Source organism: Serinus canaria, chromosome 4, assembly GCF_022539315.1.
Source record: "Serinus canaria isolate serCan28SL12 chromosome 4, serCan2020, whole genome shotgun sequence".
Lineage (NCBI taxonomy): Eukaryota > Metazoa > Chordata > Aves > Passeriformes > Fringillidae > Serinus > Serinus canaria.
The window spans coordinates 994235-1014122 of NC_066317.1; the positions used below are offsets into that span (position 1 = coordinate 994235).

The window sequence follows — 19888 nt, forward strand, 5'->3', positions numbered from 1 at the left end:
GCACTCTCCCTCCCTCTCTCAGTCTGTGTTGCCCCTCTCCCTCTATGGGAGCTCTTCCAGAAAGCAGCAAAAAGGCATTTCTCCAGGGCCTGTCATCAGGTGGCTCCCTGTTCCCTGCACAGGGCTTGCTCCCTGCCCTGAGGGATGTGGGGAATCTCACAGCAGGAGGAGGAGGAAGAGCCACCTCTGCCCAGGTTCCTTCTGAGGCAGGGCTCAGGCTGGGACTGACCTCGTTTGTCCCATCAGACACAGAGAAGGTGAAGGTGTCCCTGTGCTTTTCCGTGTCACTGGTGTGGATGTACTGGATGCTGCCAGAGGCCAAGTCTGCCTGGCTGAAGGAACTAATTCTTGTCCCTGGGAAATGAACAACAGGGGGGGAATGGGCAAGAGAAAGAGCAAGGCAGGGAAAAACTACAGGGAGCGGGACATATTAAACCATTAGGACTGAGTTTTGGCTGGTTGGGATCCAAGTCAGGCTGCCCCATGAACCTCAGTGGAGCCAGGGATTTAGCTGGCACAGAGCCTCCTAAAACCTCCTTCTCCAAAAGAAGCCCAGGCTTCTTTTGGCCCCATCCTGTTGGGAGTGGGCCTCCTGGGGCAGAGGGGGAAAGAAGCTGGGAGAAAAATGGTCCATGTAACACTTGGATTGTCACTGCTGGGCAGGACTAACCCAACCATGGCATCACTGAGGATGACCTAAAGGCCTCTGGCCTCACAGCAGTTTTCCAAAACGCCTTCCAAGTGTCTGTTCTCTCTGCCCCTCCTTGTACCCCTGCATTTCGTACAAAGTCCCTTTTTCAGCACTGATTTATAGTGACATCTTTACAGGCCCTTAGGTGTGACACAGCCACAGAAAGGTAGCTGACAAGCATTTTAAAAAGCACTTGGGCTTTTTAAATCTGTTTGCTGTGTTCAACAGTTTTACTGCTGTTGTCAACAAACACCCTGACAAGAAGTTTGCCACCAATATATCACAGTAAATGGCTGCTGACAAGTGCTGGCCACACTAGAAAAGACACCAGGACCTGATTTAAATAAATGAGCCAAAATGGAATGTTCAGCGAGTATTTCTTCAGAGCTCATCAGCTGTAAAGGCTGGGGTTCTCTTTTGAACACTTCAGTATTCTCTTCTTAGGTTTAGGTCATTTAAATCATGATTACAACTCCTTCTCAGTCTGTGACTCTGCATCCTCGCTAGAAATCAGAACCATCATCAGATTTTAAATAACAGGAGGAATAAAGTCCTTAGTTCAAGTCTCCAAAGTACAAGATTCACTGGTTAGTTTGCAAGTTAGACAAAAACAGTGCAATGTTTTTAATTTACTCTCAGCAGTGAGTTATTACAACTCATTCATTATTCCTGCCCTTTCAACACGTTTCTGGTGAGAAGATGAGGCAAACCACACACTCAAACTGAGCTGTACTGGGACTGACTGCATCTTCAAAACACACAGCAGACATTTCCACTTTAATCTCATGCTAATGAGAGATCCAAAGCTAAGAAGAAATATAATCTTAGATGAGTATAATAAAATCAGAAGAGCGTATAATGTGACACCACAGATTTAGATTAATTCAACAGAGAGGTGCAGCACACTCACACTGTCACAGCAGGCATGAAAGGCAGCTCTGAAATTCTGATCACATGTGCAGGACAAGTCACCTGTTCACCAGGATGGGCTGTTCCCAAGGACATTAAGGGATGGATTCTTTGGGGCACTGTGCTGTTCACAGCAAAGGCCAAAGGTTTTCCCGTCATGCAGAAGCAGCAGTAGGGCCATAAACTCACATAAATCCTCAGCTGGGATTATTGGGCTGCCCCGACACCACTCACCTTATTCCCCAACCCTCTGGGCTAACAGCCCTTTGATTTCTAACAACTCTCTGGATTGATTTCCAACAATTTCTGGGAATTCCGTGCTGCTGTCTCTGGGCACGTTTTTCCTGCGGTGAATGTTTAGGGCTCGAGAGGCTCCAGTGTTTTGCTGCTCCGAGGGCCCAACAGCTCCCTGCTCACCTGGGGAGGCCACGTGCTCCAGATGGCCCAGCTGTGGCTGCAGGGTGACCTTGTAGTGCAGCTGGGAGGCCTCGCTGTCCTGGTCAGTGGCCGAGAGCTGGAGGGTTGTGATGGCCTTGGCAGAGTTCTCATCCAACACCAGCCCCTTGTTGGTGATGATGGAGGGGGGAAATCTGTCCTCTGGAAGGGTTAAACACAAAGTTGAGTTAGGAGACAGTCACACTCCTTCCCTCGGGTGCCTGTGCTCAAGCAAAAGACAACACACGCACAAACGTTTTGATAATTCCAAAACAGGAACTCTGGGCCCTGGCATTAAACAGGGATGGTAACACTGTAATGTCCTAGAGACAATCTAAACAGCAAGAAGGCATTAAGGGGAATTTTCCCACCTTTTCAGTGATTTTTCAGAAGCCAAAGAATGAACCCTTGCCTCTGCAAAACCTCCCCGTGCCCCTCACTTCAGAGGCCTTTGAACTGACAGCGCATCAAAACCGCAGCTCAGGAATTACATTTTGCCTTGCAGTTCCCATGTGGGATGGGAATCTGTGGGCAGGCCCGAGCTCTGCAGCAAAGAAAACACAACTTCAGCATTGCTTTTTACCTATGACATGGATGTGAAAAACCTGGTCCACCAGTTTGTTGCCATCTGCATCCATCACATCAAAGGTGAAGGGGAAGTTTCCGCCGGGATCCCCTTTCCCATGGCTGTACACCACGTGCCCTGGGGAGAAGGAGAGCAGAAAAGAGACGCTTCAGTACAGGCTGCAGCTTTTAATCCTTAGTTTGGAAGCAGGCTGGCACCATCAGCTGAGGCACTTGGGGCTTGACAGGGCTCCTGGATTTGGGGTTTCATTACTTTGTCTCTTTATTCTCTTTCTCCTGCTGAGAGAGACTTTTTAAGATATGTTTAATGATACATGGTTCTGCTCCAACTTAAAAACCTGTGCTTACTTCTTTGCCTCTCCCTTCCCTACTTCAGCTCATCATCCCCCTCTCATAAAGATCACAGAGCCATGGAATATCTCAAACTGGAAGGGACCCATAAAGACCATCAGGTCTAAATCCCTGCTCCTCACAGGACTACCTTAAAACAGCCTTGGTTTATGCACTTGCTGTGGCTCCCTAAAATCCAGCACTCTCACCTTTGTTTATATCAGCCTGAGTGAAACTTCGGAGGGGTCCTTTGGCAGAGATCTGGACTGGGCTATCAGCTGTGGTCAGCTGCAGCTGGCCCCTGCCGGGGTCCCTCCTCAGGACAAATCTGATGGCCGTGTCCCCCGAACGTCCAGCTGCTGCTTTCAGGTGCTGAGCTGTGAGCCGAGCTGCAGAGCCTGCACCAGGGAAAGCCAGCCCACAATCAGCTTCAGAGTCAGCCTCAGGCAGCCCGGCCAAGCGACAGCAGCACCCAGCAATGCCACTCTCCTTCCTGTGCCCGTACCAGCTGGCAGCTGCAGGTCCCTGCTGACAGCCACCGTGGGTGGCTGCGTCCTGGGCAGCTCCACGGAGAACTCCAGCCTCCCTGCCTGCGTGTGGAGCCCGTCGGTGAGGGAGAAGCCGAAGCTGTCGGAGTGTGCCGTGGTCCCACTCCGGGTGTAAACGATCAGCTGCTCCAGGACGTCCTGGTAGGTGAAGGAGGAGCCCCGGGACAGCAGCCGGCCCTGCTCCGGCGCCTCCGCCGCGCTCTGCCTTCTGCGCAGCTGGCCTGCCAAACCGCACGGGGCTCAGCACAGCCTGCTGGGGACAGAGCCTTCCTTCACCTGGCACCCTGTCTGCCCTGGGCGCTGCAGGGAGAGGCACCTGCCAGCAGGGAATCCCCAGGGAAACACCTGCACCGCCCCTGCTGCTCTTTGGCAAAGAGCGAGGGACAGCTCGCCAAGAACAGGGCTGTCCTCAAGCAGTCCTGGTCCAGATTGTGCTTCATCCCACATGCCAGGCTCCCCTCGCACAGCAGGGGCTCTTCCAGACAGACAGACAGACAGACAGACAGACCCACGTGTCAGGACATACCATGCTCAGGGCTTTGGCTGACCACGATGACCAGCTCGCTGCTCTGGGTGTCCAAGTCCTGCAGGCTGAGGGAGGCGTTGGTCACCACCACGGCCGAGCCCTCCTGCACCCGGACAGGCTCCAGCACCATCCTGGGGGGCTCGTCGTTCTGCCGCTGCACAGAGCCAGGAAAAGGAACATGAGAGCAGGGAAAGAGCCACCTGAATGAAACACAAGCTCCCAAATGACAGCACTGGCGCTGGCATCACCAGTCCCTCCACATCTATCCAGCACCATGGCTGCTTCCAAGAGGGAGGAGACACCGGAGCAGTAAGCCCTGGGGAAGAGGCTACCATGCACAACTGTCCCTGGACATCACAGGTAAGTGATGTGCCTGTGCTAGGGGAAGGAATCTCCCTTTAATCCCCCTTGCCACAATTTAAAAAGGAGGGAGTAAAGCCTTGAAAAGAGTTTGTGTGAAAGCAGAGGGCTCTGGCAGCCGGCATACCTGGATTGTGATGTTGATGCTCTGCACCTCTGACTGGCTGAAGCCGTCACTCACATAGAAGCTGAAAGTGTCACTTGTGGGCTCAATGCTCTCATGGACACTCTGGAAGTAGTAAATGCTCTTCTCCAGGACATCATGAAGGGAAAAGGATGCTGCTCTGGTCCCCACAGACTCACTCTGCGGGCCAAAGCTCTCGCCTGCAAAGCAGAATATCACTGGTGAAAGGCTGCTCAAGTGGCCAATAACAGAAACCCAGCAGGGTGAGAGGAAGAAAGGAACATTGTGAAGGCTGCAGAAGGAGGAATGCTCCTTTCTATAGCTTGGCTTCCCACACCTTGTGGCCTTGGAGGGAGGCAACATCTGCTGTGCTCCAGTGGGCACTGGGGAAGCTGCAGTTTTAGATGCAGCACAAGTCATCCCCTCCATGGGATATGACAGACGTGATCCTGTTAGGAGCCCAAACCAGCCAGCACGAAGAAGGCAGAGCCCAGCAGTTTACCTGTCCTGGTGTTCTCGATGTAGCCATACACAGGCAGAGTGACCACGGTGACCCTCAGGTCCTCCTTGGCAGCAGTGTCATAGTCAGCAGTGAAGTGGTGAGCCAGCAGCAGGACCCTGCCCCCCTCATCCACCTGGGAAGCAACAACAGGCAACACAAGTCCTTACTGAAAGAGGCTGCCTCCATGGGAGAGGCTCTGGAGTGCTGTCCCACCCTCCCCTAGGTCTGTTAATCAGGAATTCAGCAGGGAGGTGAGGTGGGATGGGAAGAACAAAGCCTGCCTGGCCTCCAAGAGGAGCCTGTGAGTTCTTTATCAGAGCAGGAAGGGAACTGGCAGAGTCATGGTGACCTCTCGCAAGGCAAGACCTGCATTTCTTGTAGTGGAGACCCTTTGGAAGGCAAGGGAGGGGAAATACACAGCTGGAAGGGAGGGAGATGACTTGCAAAGGCTTTGATAGGGAGTGTGAAATGTTCTGTGTCAGCCCAAAGCACCAGGTGTCTTCAGACTTAAAGACTCTTACACACACGCTGGTAAAATAAGGGGTGAAATATTGAGTAGGGCTAAATGTGACTTGCTCCACTGATATCAAGAAGACACCCCAGGGACAAGCAGCTCCTGCCTGGAACAGATGTAAACAGATGAGGTTTGGGGATGCAGATGGACTGTCAGCCTCCTCTGGCCTCTGAGTGCTTTGTTCACCCTTCCTGTGGCACAAGTAACACTGTGTTTTATTCACTGACTTCCCCAGTCCAGGAGAACTGTTCAGCTGCTCCCATCTGAGCCATGGGATGGACAGGGACAGGCTGTCCCTGTGCCAGGCACTCAGAGCCATGGCTGTCCCTGTGCCAGGCACTCAGAGCCATGTCCCTGTGCCAGGCACTCAGAGCCATGTCCCTGTGCCCGGCACTCAGAGCCATGTCCCTGTCCCCAGGCACTCAGAGCCATGTCCCTGTGCCCAGGCACTCAGAGCCATGTCCCTGTGCCAGGCACTCAGAGCCATGTCCCTGTGCCCAGGCACTCAGAGCCATGTCCCTGTGCCCAGGCACTCAGAGCCATGTCCCTGTGCCAGGCACTCAGAGCCATGTCCCTGTGCCCAGGCACTCAGAGCCATGTCCCTGTGCCAGGCACTCAGAGCCATGTCCCTGTGCCCAGGCACTCAGAGCCATGTCCCTGTGCCCAGGCACTCAGAGCCCTGTCCCTGTGCCAGGCACTCAGAGCCATGTCCCTGTGCCAGGCACTCAGAGCCATGTCCCTGTGCCCAGGCACTCAGAGCCCTGTCCCTGTGCCCAGGCACTCAGAGCCATGTCCTGTGCCAGGCACTCAGAGCCATGTCCCTGTGCCCAGGCACTCAGAGCCATGTCCCTGTGCCAGGCACTCAGAGCCATGTCCCTGTGCCAGGCACTCAGAGCCCTGTCCCTGTGCCCAGGCACTCAGAGCCATGTCCCTGTGCCCAGGCACTCAGAGCCATGTCCCTGTCCCCAGGCACTCACGGTGACGTGGTCGGCGAAGGCGATGAGCGCCGGCGCGGGGCCGATGGTGACGGTGAACATCTGTCTGTCCAGCCGGTTGTTGTCAGCATCCAGCACAGAGAAGTGGAAGATGTCGGTCACGGGCTGATTGCTGGTCTCAAACGTGGTGGAGTAGCTGTGGGATCAGGACACGGGGAGTCAGGGAGCCTCACTGACCCCCCTCCCCAAGGCACATCCATCCCATCCCTGCAGTTAGAGGTGAGGCAATCCTCTTGGAAGAGAGGTGGTGTCTCAGTTCCCAACCCTCCTGCACTTCATTCCATGAATTCTTTTAAGTAGCCCAGAGATCCCTGGGGAAAAGCTCACTGAGCTTTTAAGTGGTATGGCTTGAGGGAGAACAGTGCTCTTTGCTACCTGATCCTCTGGTTGTTGATGTCTTCCATGGTGAAATTGTAAACCTTGGAAAGCTCTTCCTTGTGGGAGCCTGACATCCTTAGGAGAGTTCCATAGGCTGGCAGAGATATCAGCTGGATTCTGATCTCTGAGTCAGGAGAGTTGTTGTCCTAAGCATGAAGAAACAAACCAAATCAAAACAGAATTAACCACTGCTTTGTTCCACTAAAAATGGAAGGAAGAGTAAGAAGAAATAGAGTTTTATATACCTGCCCAGCTGGGTCAGACCCACAGATGAATATTAAATGAAGCTCTACTGATGACAACAGAGTCAGGAGGGCTGACATTTTCAAAGCACACCACAAAATGTACTTTCATTTTCTCTCAGCTCAGCAAGGCTTTCTCTATGTCCTTGAATCATGTTAACACCGTCTCCCAGACATAAACCTGGTATTTTGATTTTCAAAGTATTTCACAGCGAACTAAAAGCTGATTTTGCCTCTTTTTAACCACATTAAGTACAACCACACTGTGATATCACAACTCAGATGTCATCTTTCTTAGAAGAATTTTGTTAGGTGGTTGAAAAATACGACCCAGAGCAGAAATCAACATATCCTGAGCATATGGGTCAGGAGTGAAATCTTCTTTTCCCTATCTGTGCTCTTACTCAGATTAAACATGAGCATCTCCCTTGTCAGCCTTCCTCCTTAAGAGGAGGACAGGACAGATTTCAGACTTGTATCCACACTGATCCCTTGGGAAAAAAAAAAAAAAAAAAAGAAAAATTCCCAATCATCTCTCTGACAGCCAGCCTCTCTCAGCTCAGGTCTCTCCAGCCTCACAGCTGAACTGTGATCTGTCCTCCCTCAGGAGGGTGCTGCATCATCTGCAAGGAGTTCAGAGCTTTCCTGGGAATGTCACCAGCAGGATAACGCTTGCACAGCACACAAGGCCTGGGACCACCTCAATCCACCAAGCTCTGCAGCATCCTGGGGTTGTTTACTCCTTCCCCCTTCCGATCTGCCCAGAAAAAGGTGGGTGATGGGGCTGAAGTTTTCAAGGGATTAACACCTGGCAAATCCACGTGCTTTATTAGCAAGCCTGTTTGACAGAAAACTCTGGGATTAACTAGGTTCTCATGTTCAGCATGGCAGCTCACCTCTGCTACAGTCAAATGGGGATAACCTTAAATCCCTGTGGGATGAAAGAGTCTGTTATCCCCTCTTTGGCAGCAGGCAAAACCTGAGCTCTCTAGCCAAAATCCACACTGACAGCAGAGAGGTGTGGGGGGGATAAGGAAAGGGGGCCTGGCAGAATTCCCTGGGCTTAGGAGCAGATGAAACCCACCGTGTAAGCCAGGTGCTGCCGGGACAGGGTGACAGAGCTTTTGCTGGCCACGGTGACAGCCAACAAGCAGCCCGGGGCCAGCTGTGGTCCGTGGGTGTCCAGCTGGGACACGTCCACCCTCAGCACCGTGGTGACCGTGGTGACACCGTCGGTGACAGAGATTTCCATGCTGTCCTCTGCTGCTGCTGAGCCGTCGTGCACGTACTGCAGAGCGTTCCGGGTGACGTCCTCGTAGGTGAAGGTGTCGCCTGCCCAGGGAGGGGACACCCGAGTCAGAAAGACTCTGCTCTGAGCAGGAATCCAACTCAAATGACCTCAGTCACGAACTAAACTGGCATTTCATCCCATCCTGCCAGGGCTGTGAGTTATGAGGACATTCATTAAGGAGCTGGCAAGGCAGAGGAAAAGCTGTGACCTTCCCAGTTCCAGCGACTCCTCGTGATTCTCAAGGAGGGCACCAACCCTCCTTTTCTTCCCAGCTGCTCCCTGAGCTCACAGCTAGATAAGGCTTCCCTATGGATGCATCCTGGTCTGCCAGGGGCATCTGTCTCCTCCTGCTCACCTAAACCAGCCAGGCTCTCCTGCACTGAGGGAAACTCTTGCTCCACTCACCTGCTCTCATGAGCTCCTGCACATCTGCGCTGTACTTGAGCACAATGCCGTGATGGGGAGGTTTCACCAGCTCAAAGAAAAGACCCTCAGGAGCTGTATCCGTGTCACTTACAGCCAACTGGATCCCTGTGCCAGGGAAAGAGAGCATAGCTGGGTGTGACTGGAGCCAAAGAAACCCTAGAATTCACTCAGTACAAGAAAAGTAAGTAATTCTGGAGCTGCCCTAGCCTGAGAGCTGCGAGTTCCATGGAAATAGTTTGTGTCCTGATGATGCTCAGGCTGTGTCAGGGAATTCTCTCCTAGAGTGGCTCTCAAGTGACCCCTGGGCAAGTGAACCAAGGCCTCCTGGCAGTGAGCTGAGCCCCAGCCCGTGCCCCATGCACCCCACTCACCGATGGTGGCTCTGCCCCCCTGGCTGACCTCCAGGAAGGGAGCTGCGATCTGGAAGACCGGAGGCTGTTGCTCAGCAGAGAGCAGGTGGATGACAAACACCATCTCTGGGCTCGTGTGCTCCCCACCAGACACTAGGCACAGACAGAAACCATGCCTGAGTGCAGGGCTGGGTCTGCAGGGACCCTTCACCTGGGAAATTCACCTGTCTGTACAAAAATCACCAGCCCACATCGCTGGCTCACCTCCCACCCTTTGTCTGTGGGCATACACACACACTTCACCAAGGCCAAGACCCTTTTTCTCTGCTCCTAACTCAGAACATGGGCTTCTCCTTGCTGGTAGAAGCCAGAAAGCACATGGAAACAGAAGGATGTGTTAAACAAGCAAGCAGCTTATCTGTGGCAATTTAATTGCAGAAATGTCTCCACGCTGTATTAAAAAAATGAGAGCGTAAAACTCCTTGTTCTCACTGGGGGGACAACAGGGATAAATCAGGTTTTTAGGACTGATTCCAGGCAGCCACTGGAAAAAGATGTCTCTAGCAAGCTGCAGCTCAGCTTCTGTAAAACACTGCTGGGAACCAGACAAATCAATATTCCCCAGGCACGTGCATTTCCAGAAATTCCTACTGAGCGCCCACAGGCGTGCCTGCAGCAGAACAAAGGCCAAGGGGCAATGGGAAGGGCAAAAGAAGGTGAAACCTGCTCTGGCCAGGCAAGAGCAGGCGGCTGACATACCTGTGAATCGGAAGCTCACGGACTCCGGGAGACCTGGCGGGACAAACACAAGCACAGAGCGGCTGTGGTCAGGACAGGAAAGCACCCCTGGACGTGGACTTGGAGGATTTGGGGGGAAGCAAGCGCTGGTGTCGGACTGGGCAGAGCCTTTCCTCAGCAAGGAGGAGCAGCAGCAGCGCAGCTGGAGTCCCAGCCCTGCAGGAGCAGTGGGATCTCACCTGCGAAGGAGAAGGCTGTGATCTCCCTGAGGTGAGGAGCGGCGGCCGGCGGACGGTAAGCGATCCTGCCGTGGTTGATGTCGGCCTGGCTGAAGTACCTGGCTGGGGACAGAGGCCTGTCCCTGTGCTCCACGAGACCTGTGGATGCAGAGACACCAGCATTACCAGGAGGGCTCACTTCCTCCATCACTCCACCTGATTCCACAGCTTCCTTTGCTTTCCCCTTTGGACCACTTCCAGAACAAGTCACACGGATGCAGCTGCATGGAGGATGGGCTCTGGGGATAAGAGAAATGAAACTGAGATTCCTCACTTGGGCATTTCTTCACAGAACCTCTCACTTGAGAGGTGGGAGGCAGAAAGGCAGGGGACACAACATTCAGTATTATTCAGACAGCAGCAAAAAGTGTCTGAGCCCTGCAGCAGATTCCTAAAGAAGCCAAAGAAACGGGGTTAAGGAACAAGGTGTTTAAAAGGTAAGGAAAGAGGCCAAATGGGTTAACAGGTGCCTCCACAGAATGCTACTCCAGGGAAAGAGGAGATTGCTCAGAAAACATGGCAATGAATGCAGCAGCAGGGTCACTTGCCTTGCCCAGGAAGGAGAGGCACAGTCACGTTGTACAGGATTTTCTCACTGGGAACCTCCGGGTCTACAAAGGAGAGGTGATGGGGCTCAATCACTGTCACACGGTCCTCCAGCACCTCAATAAACACATCAGACCATGAGCATCAAGGCCAGAGACATGGGAAGATTCACCCAAAAATGCATTGAAAGAGAATTTGCTTTGCTCTAGTTAAATATAAGAGAGTTTTAAGATGTGAAGGCCCAGTTCTGAAACCTGAACCTGACCCCCTGTCCCCTGCAGATGCACAACCCCAACACTCACAGGTGGTCACACTTCTCCTTTGGCCTCTTAAAAAATTAAAAAGCAATGAAAAAGAGACAGAGGAAAACCTAGTTTGATCAAGAACTCCCTGGACGAACACGTTCATTGTCTGTGTAGTTTTCTCATCCAGTCTGATGTGGCTGGACTGCATTCTCTTTTAAAAGGAAATGACTGAAAATGACTCAGCCCCTTCAATTGGAATACAGAGGAACCAAAGCTTTCCCTTTTGTCTTAAACCTGACTAAAATTGCTCTGATCCTTCCATAACAAGATTATCATGAACCAAAGGCAGGCAGGGCCTTAAAGGAATTACAGTGCTGCTTGAAGAGACTTAAGTGCCCAAAACCAGTTAATTTCCACGTGTTCATGAACCTTAATCCTGCAGAATTAACAAATTAAACTGCTCAGCTGGGTATGAAAAGCTTCGAGCTCATTTCATAATCTTGAGCAAAAAAGGGAGAGAACAAGCTAAGTGAAGGATTTGGGCACTTGAATAACCTGCTTTGGAACATGAAAGGTTACCAATATGGGGGAAGCAGGGTAACTCGATGGAAGAAAAACCAATACAGACGTTGTGTCCAGTTTAACAAAAGAGTCATCAAACTTCCCTTGGCCTTTCCCAGCAGCACAAGTCCAAGACTAGAGGGATGGGAGCGCTCCAAGGACTGTGCTTTCCTCTCAGCTTTAGAAGTCTCATTCTGAAGGAGTCTGAAGATGAATGGACAGAGCTCCATCACACTGGGGCAGGGAAGTGGGATTTTGGGACAGAAAGATTTAAGGTTATGTTTCTTCCTGGCTGCCTCCAAGGCCTATTTGTCTCTCCCAAAGGTGGGACTCGCAGGTGGGGAGGTAGAAGGTGTTTTATGGCCCTATTGGATTTTGTGGGGAGTAATTAGCTATAAAACCCAGTGCTGTGTGGCTCTGCCAGCCATCTCTCCCATCTGTTTTGTCAATAGGAGCAGGAAGATAAATGGCTCCAAGTAGCAGTCTGACCATGTTTCATTATCACCCAGGAAAGGTCGCCACTACTTCAAACCTTGACAAGGCTGCTGTGCCATGGGCTTCCCACTAATCCCTCTGCCATTGCTTCCTGTGCCTTTCCTGGCCCCATGCCTGGCATGCAGAACAGGAGAAGGAAGGGGACAGCTGGACTTCCCCCACAGGTGATGGGGACACACAGGGAAGGCTTGCAGCACAGCCTGAGAGCCCACAAACCCGATGTGAAACTCCATGATCATCTTTCCAATCCACACAGCCAGGGAAGGAACCACCTTGGAGAGACCCCTCTCCTCCAAACTGTCATTCCCAGAGCTGCAGGTGGGATCGAGTTTGCAGTGGAACTACTGGCAAACCCCATTCATTATGGTCTAAGCCACAGTTTTTCCTCTCTTGCCATTCCTCCTGGCTTCTCAGGAAAGGGTAAGAATTCCACAAAACATTGATGTTGCTTCTCTTTCCCCCTCTCCTTTCCAGTCTGCACATTCATCACTTTTAATACTGAGTTTTTCAGCTTTTCATGGGTATTTTCTGCACCCCCCAGCCCAGTTACTCCTCTAATCTGTTTCTTTCCCATTCCTACTCCAGCCACGTGTGTGGTGCTGTCACTTACAGCCATGTGCAGAGAGGAGCCCAGGGAAAGCTGAGGGGCCTTGGGTGTCTGGGGCAGAACAGCAACGTTGAACACGTGGCTTTCCAGGCTGGTCTGTGGACTGGCAGAGCTGGACACCTGGGAAGGAAAGGTCACAGGAATGGGTAAGTGAACATCCTGAAGCTTAATTTTTAGAAAATGCATAAAAATGTAAGCTCTGATGAAAGGAACAATCTCATTTTAGCCATGTGCTGCACCTGCTCCGTCCTAAAACCGATGAAATCAACGTGTTGGTCCCAAAATGTGCCAACCCAAGTTCAAGGCTTGGACTTGGAGGGGTTGCACAGTCTCCTGATGTGACCAGGTATTCCCAGCTCCCTTTCTGAGCTCTCTGTGCAGCTATTGCTACTGCTCTGAGATACTGAACCCAAACACTCAACTCATGCAAAATGCATAGTCTAGGAGAGGAATGCAGCAATTAAGCCAAAGATTAGCTTGTTCAACACTGACTGCTCACAAATTCCTCGCTATCACTTATGTTAATTACTTCAGGAATTACCTTAATTGCCTCTGCGGTGCTACAGTAATTGCTTCTGCCTTGTAAGCCAGATGTAACAAACACTGCGTGCCAGTGTTCACCTAGGCTTACTGAGGGCAGGCTGTGAAACCCTCCCAGCAAACACCAAGGGCCTGTCTGAGCAATTTGATGGCTCCTAAACCCGTGGGGAGTGGGGATTGATTTCAGTTTCCCAGCTGCTGGGGAGCATTTCTACCTTTTGGCCTCTTTGCGAGACGGAGGGCTCTGAAGCCAAAATTAAATTATTAGCTTAGGAACCAAGGGCTGTGTGGTTCTGGGGCTCACCAGCTTTTAAAAAGGCACTTGGAATGTTTTCCACTTGGTGCGAACATCCTGGGTTTCCCCAGAGGTGTGCTTGCCAGTATGTATTCACACAGGTGTCTGTGTCCCCTCGGAGAGCTGCCAGCCGGCATTTCCAGGGAAAGGCGGTGGCACGACAAGGAATACCTGGAACTGGAAGGAGTCGCTCTCCACCTCAGCCCCGGAGTGCCTGTACCACACGATGCCGTCGCTGATGTCCTGCTGGGTGAAGGAGGTGGTGGGGGAGGCCGCCCTGCCGTCGGGTAGGAGCTGCCAGGAGCCCGCCGGGCCGTCCGCCGCCATGGGCACCAGCAGCACCACTTCCCCTGGGAAAGGCAAGCAGGAGCTGGGCAGAGCACAGGCAGCAAGCCAAGGAGCAGCCCAGGCAGCTGCCCACCCAGCCACAGCTTTTTCCCACCCGGTGTCAAGTGACAAATAGCAGCAGCAGAGCTCCCAAAAGCCACCAGCAGGCATTGAGACATCCCGGGGACAGGGGGATGTCTTGCTAATTAATTCCATTAAACGGGCTGATAATCCTGCTGATTGATAATTAATCACTCTGTTATGTGAATCGCCCATCCTAAGCTCTCCCATTTCATTTCCCCAAACCACCCTTGAAAAGTTGGAGCAACAAAAAAAAAAAGTAATTCAGCAAGATGCAGTATCACACTTCCATTCCATCATCAAACTCTGGGCTAAAATTCCTTTATCAGTACCCTAATTATATTCCAGATCTTAGGGTTTTGCTCATGGGAGTTCCCCTCAAAACCTAAAAATCAAATTCTATATTTTCTATAGGTATGAATATCTCTCCCATTAGCCACAGGCTAAGTTAGGCAGATAAGCCCCCTGGATTCAGGGCCAATTTTCCACATTTCTCTCTCTTACTTTTCCCCTCCCTTTCTGCAAAACAGTATTTCAGATAAAATTTTGGAGATCATTGATTTCTGCTGCTTCTTCCTGCAGCTACAAGCCTGTTTATATCACTGCAATTAATCACAGCAGCAATAATTATGGTGATACAAATACAGGATTATAAATTTTAGTTAGGGTTAGGCAGCAGGAGACAAGCTCCTTGGGGAAAAATTCCTGTTTTCATGTAAATGCTCATTAAAAATGGGAAGACAGACCTTCACCTGCAGAAAACTAAATAGGGAATACAAATTAAACTGCCAAACTCTCATTACCTCTGCTTCCATCAGGCGCTGGCAGCTGATGGAAAGCAGCCTGTCCTCCCAGCAAAAGGAAATAAAAAAGCACATGGATGTTGCTAGAGGGATGCTCTAATTTTCTTGGGTCAGCAAATTAATTTCTTAGAAGTGCAAGACAAGTTACTCAAAGACAGGGATTTCATGAAGAAAATTGTGATGCTGAGCAAGAAAAGAGCATTTTTCTTTTCTTTCCATATTTCATTTCCCTCCACATGACACCTCTTTTTCATCCTGTGTTTCTCCATTTATAGCTCGGTCCCAAATCCCAGAACCTGCCACACTCCCCCTTAGCCTGTGCCCAGAAGATCCTCCCTAAGCACAGGGTTGCTGGTGAAAGTCACTGCTCTGAGAGCTGAGCTCAGAGCCTCTCAGAAGGAATCCGGGAACAAGGATTATCTACGGATCCAAACAACATCATCGAGTCCCGTTTTGGCCTGCAACCCCTTCCTCTGGGACAAATTAAATCAGAAGTCACGGAATCTAGGGAATTCTTCAGAGCAAGCTTCTGCTCAGCAGCTTCTAGAGGTAGGTACTGCCCTGTGCTCCTCAAGGCAGGCATTCCCCGTGGAGGATTATCTTTTGGCACTAACATTCTGCTCTCTCAGGGCTGTAAACACAGGATTCCACCAGGACTGGAGGAACACAGATGATCAGGAAGGGCAGAAGTGCTTTGTTACTCCGCACAGCCATCAGGAGTGGAAAGAGAGGAGGTGAGCACACTCAGGCAGCCCACCCCTGTAAGGAAGTGTTCCCCCAAACAGGGCAGCAGGGCTCCAGGGGATTTACCATGTCTGGGCTGCTCCTCGGTGATGGTGTAGGTGATGTCAGAGTCGCGGGCCCCGGGCAGCTCGGCGTGCAGGATGGTGCTGGAGATCTGCAGCATGCCTCCCTGGGGCACCCACACCAGGGAATTGGCCACCAGCCGCGGGCTCCTGGCTCCCTGCAGGCAGGGGACAGCGGGGAAAGGCTGACTGCAACTGCCAGGGCACTCCCAGGGGAAAAGAGAGGAGCAAGGAGAGTGTTCTGGCATTTCTTAGGCATTCCACCCTGCTTGTCTGCTTGAAGAAATCTTCTGCTGTATCCCTCAGACCCCATTCCCAGCCTGCAGAAGTGACCTCATCCTCTAATTCCTACTTTCCTGCTATTGACCCTAAACTCAAGTCTCCCTCCATAATTTTTTTCTTCTATCACCATTCCCATTCTCTATGAGCATCCACCCAAGCCTTCAGTTACTTGGTGGGATTCCTGACCTTCAAACTACTCCTGTGTCTTTTTTAAATTTTTTTTCCAGTATTAATTTAAGCTTCCTGAAATGTGGATGTCAGCACTGGATTGCAGTAATAGTTTCACTACAGTTCCCTTTTATCTCAGTAACACTGCTCTGGCATTCAAGGATTAGATCAGCTCTTTTTTGCTCTAATTTGCTTTGCTGGACAGGTCACCAAAACCCCTGTGACCTCTTCCATGCCATGGTTCTTTCTTATAAGCCCAGCTGCTGTAAATGTGAGTTCTTTGGTGGATTTCTGCACATTCACCTTGAACTGGCTCTGGCTGCAGTTTGCCTTGAACTGTGATCAGTCAAAATCCCAACTGCTCCATCTAAGGGATCACACCCCCCTCCTCACTTGCTACTCCATCTAATCAGCCCCCAGACTGATAAATGACTCACTGCTCTGCTCTTCTGGATCTGCCACAGAGACAGGAGAGAGAGCTAAAAAGATGTTTGTGAAAAGGAACCACATTACAGGATGATTTCCGACCTCCTTTTTGGCATCTCTGCGGTGCACCCACCTAATCTGTACTTACACTGTGGGTTTGTTATCAACATGGAAACCTCCAGCTCTTAGGTCACTAAATGACTGAATGTTCCTTCACTGGCACATCAAACCCATCCAGCACTTGCCTTTGATGCTGCTTGTTAATAAGAACAGACTCATGAGACAGCTCTTTTTGCTTGGTAATCTATGTAAGAAATATTTTTGACATGTAAAAGTGTTTTTTCATCTACCTGCTCCCAGGCAGGGCAAGGTCAGCTGCCTTGAAATACCTTGGAGGCCTCTCCTAGCTGGATCTCTAGAGGTCTGGGATACCCTTAAAATAAACATCTTTTGCCTTTCTTTCTGTGTTCCCCCTGGCCTCTCAGAAAAGAAAGGCTCCCATGTCCCTGTTCACACTGCAAAGGGTCTGGATGGGAAAAGCAGCCATTAGCAACCCAAGGGACTGGGAAAAGCCCTAAAAACTGCCCTGCTGTCACCTCTGTCACCACCTTCATTCTCCTCTGTAGCCAAGTGCTGCACAGAGAAATGTGGGATGATAAGGAGAGACAAGGGAGCACAAAGCAGGATAATGAAAGAAACCACTCTCAGCAATTCACCCTCACTGGCATTTACAAGAACCTGCTTAATCAGCAGTGGGGGGAAAAAGGTGTTACAAAGATCACAGAGTGGTGTCCAAGCACTTTCACTGTCCTTGTGATCCTGTCCAGGCTCCTTAGGGCCATGGAGGCGCTCTGGGTGAAAACCACAGGCAGGGCTCCTCTTATTCCAGGAGTCTAATACCAGCACCAGCCTTGAAAGCAATTCCTTCTTCATCCCCAGGGCTGCTGCGTGTGAGTCAGAGCACTAATTAACATTAATTGCTACCATAGCTTTAGGGGAAGCTGCCGAGTCCAAATGGGATCAGTGCCTCCTTGTGCAGAGCTCCACAGCCACACGGAGCGCTCGCCAAGCTCCCTTCAAACTGTGAAAGACATCTCAGACAGCTCTACTTTTTGCTACTCTTTCACACTCATAAGGAATGAAGCTATCTCCAGCTTTTTCTCCTTCTGCTTTATTACACTTTATTCCCTTCCATCAAGTAACTATGGACTTTAAACCAGCAAAGCTGCACAACCGGAGCTGTCGCAAACCAAAAGTTCGGGCGACCTCCCGAACCCAATCAATCTCGGGATTGGCGACCCCTCAGGGTCAGAGGGGCACTCCCGCAATCCTGCCAGGGTTCCCGAGCCAGCACGTACCAGGGGGGCAATGCTGAAGCGGAGCAGGACGTTCTGGAAGTGGTAGCCGTCGCTCACTTGCAGCACAGCCGCGTCCTGCCGGCTGTCGGAGCCGTCGTGGGCGTAGCGCAGCCGCCCGCCCGCCAGCTCGCCCAGGCGCAGGGTGCCAGGGTGCCCGCGGGCCCCGAGCAGCCTGCCGTGCCGCGGCGGCTCCAGCACCGTCAGCACCACGTCCTCAGGGTTGTCACTGTCCCCTACACCCAGCACCAGCCGCGACACGGTCCCGGTTTGGCCCCTGCCGACGAGGAGGGGCTCGTTCCGGAACACGTACGGAGCCTGGAACACAAAAGGGGTGTCTGAGGGGGCTGCTGAGCCTGGGGGACTGGATCACCATCAAAGGCTGGAATTAAAGGTTTGGAGATAAGGACATCAGCTAACTTCATCCCTGGAAATCTCCTGTTTCTTAGCAGCAGAGAATCACTCTCCACACCTTTTCCCCCGATGGGCAGATCTAATAATATTTAGCCTTTAAACTGAATTAGTCTCTTTAAAAGAAGATTCTCATGCCACATTAGACTTGGGAAATGCAAAAACCTGGGACATTTATATGGCAAGCACCTGACTCTAGCTGATCCTCATGAGCCTTTTGAGATGACAGCAAAACCGGGTGTCTTCATCCTCAGTATTTATTTCACTTCCAACACTCCCCACAGCCTTACTTAACTTATACCAAAGACCTGCTAGAGGCCATATTTCTGCTGGTTTGAATTAGCTCTCCAGTTCTTTGTCATCAAGACAAGTTTCAATCTGCAGTGTCTATTGATCCCAATAAACATCATTTGCCACGGGTAATGCACTGCCTCGGGAGGGACAGAGACCAAGTCACAGCCCTGGGAACATCCATCAGGGGCCACCTCACCTGTGCACAGCTTCCCAGGGCTATGAGGGATCAACAGCCAGAATTCCTATCGTTAAGTTTCACTTATGTATTCTGGGGCAGTGACTGCAGCTCTTAGTTAGGTGAACGTCCTACTGAGGCAAACAAGAGATTAGGCTGAGCCAAGATCTCAGCACCAGCCAGAATCAATATAAACACTGCAGGATCAAAACCCACCGTTTGTCTCGTTCCAAAGGACAAACCAGAGCACTTCTAATTTCCAGAAGTTAGGGGAATGATTCCTATGGAATACAAATTACTCATGGGGAGGGTGGATGCTGAGCCAGGCTTGTAGGCAGGAAGGAGACAGCATCAGAAGAGTTCTGCCAAGCCATTTGGTGCCCCTCTGAGGATGCAAATGGGCCTTAAGAGTAGCAGATTCTCTTTTGCACTTCAGGGGTCTCTATTTGTAAGGATATGCCAAGCAGCCACAACTCCTGACCGAGCTTTCCACACTGGAAAAAGCTCAGTGGAAGCTGCAAAGCCTCCCTGGAAACCTGGAACCCACTCAGGTGCCTGTACCCTCCCTGGGGTGAGAGCCATAGATTGTGCCACAGCCTTTAAATAACACTAATACAGGAGACACTTGGCAGTACCATCCCCTTGCCCAGAAGTGGTGAGGAGTTTAAGAGGCACACTTTAACTAGCTTGTGCTGATTTAATTCCCAGCTGTGCCAGAACGGAGCACTGAACCTGAGTGTCAAAGCTCTCCTGCCATCAGGATCAATCCCAACTGGCCTGCAGCAAGAGGCTGACCTGGAGCATCAGCAGATCCAAAGGACAAGTGGAGCAGTGGGGATTCCTGATAACTGCTCTGTGATTGCACAGCTGCAGCTCCCTGCACAAGCAAAATGACAGAGGCCAACCTCTCCAGTCAATTCCCCAAGTCCCTTTGCTCCACGTGACTCTTGGCTGCCATCCCTCAGGGAAAGCTGAGCCAAATTTGCCTGATCTGAGCCCTGCTCAAGTTCTGCCCAGCTCCTTTGCTACCCCTGCAAGAAACCAGGGCCTCAAATGGCACCAAATTTGGTGTTGTCTCCAGGCTTTGTTACCTGTGTTGAGAAGGCTTGAATGTTGATCACCTCAAGGTGGGAGGATGACTGTTGGTCACTGACCTTCAAGGAAAACTGTCCTTTCCTAAACAGGTCCCCAGCAAGCCAAAATACAGGATAATATAAATTAATGAAGTACTCTTCCAGGACTCAGTAAT

General features: G+C 51.2%; 1 protein-coding gene across 1 annotated transcript in view; it reads right to left on the reverse strand.

Annotated features, from left to right (window-relative positions):
- FRAS1 (Fraser extracellular matrix complex subunit 1) overlaps window positions 1-19888 on the reverse strand; it is a 98585-nt gene that overhangs the window by 14211 nt on the left and 64486 nt on the right. The window contains exons 27-47 of the mRNA XM_050973644.1: window positions 19731-19815; window positions 17763-18077; window positions 15533-15686; window positions 13683-13861; window positions 12680-12796; window positions 10771-10885; window positions 10184-10321; window positions 9966-9998; window positions 9228-9359; window positions 8836-8961; window positions 8224-8471; window positions 6895-7043; window positions 6502-6655; window positions 5011-5143; window positions 4512-4708; window positions 4025-4178; window positions 3456-3719; window positions 3160-3348; window positions 2619-2738; window positions 2018-2197; window positions 230-354 (exon numbers count right to left, since the gene is read on the reverse strand). Of these exons, the coding sequence (XP_050829601.1) occupies window positions 230-354; window positions 2018-2197; window positions 2619-2738; window positions 3160-3348; window positions 3456-3719; window positions 4025-4178; window positions 4512-4708; window positions 5011-5143; window positions 6502-6655; window positions 6895-7043; window positions 8224-8471; window positions 8836-8961; window positions 9228-9359; window positions 9966-9998; window positions 10184-10321; window positions 10771-10885; window positions 12680-12796; window positions 13683-13861; window positions 15533-15686; window positions 17763-18077; window positions 19731-19815 (3307 nt within the window). The remainder of the gene's footprint in view (window positions 1-229; window positions 355-2017; window positions 2198-2618; window positions 2739-3159; window positions 3349-3455; window positions 3720-4024; window positions 4179-4511; window positions 4709-5010; window positions 5144-6501; window positions 6656-6894; window positions 7044-8223; window positions 8472-8835; window positions 8962-9227; window positions 9360-9965; window positions 9999-10183; window positions 10322-10770; window positions 10886-12679; window positions 12797-13682; window positions 13862-15532; window positions 15687-17762; window positions 18078-19730; window positions 19816-19888) is intronic.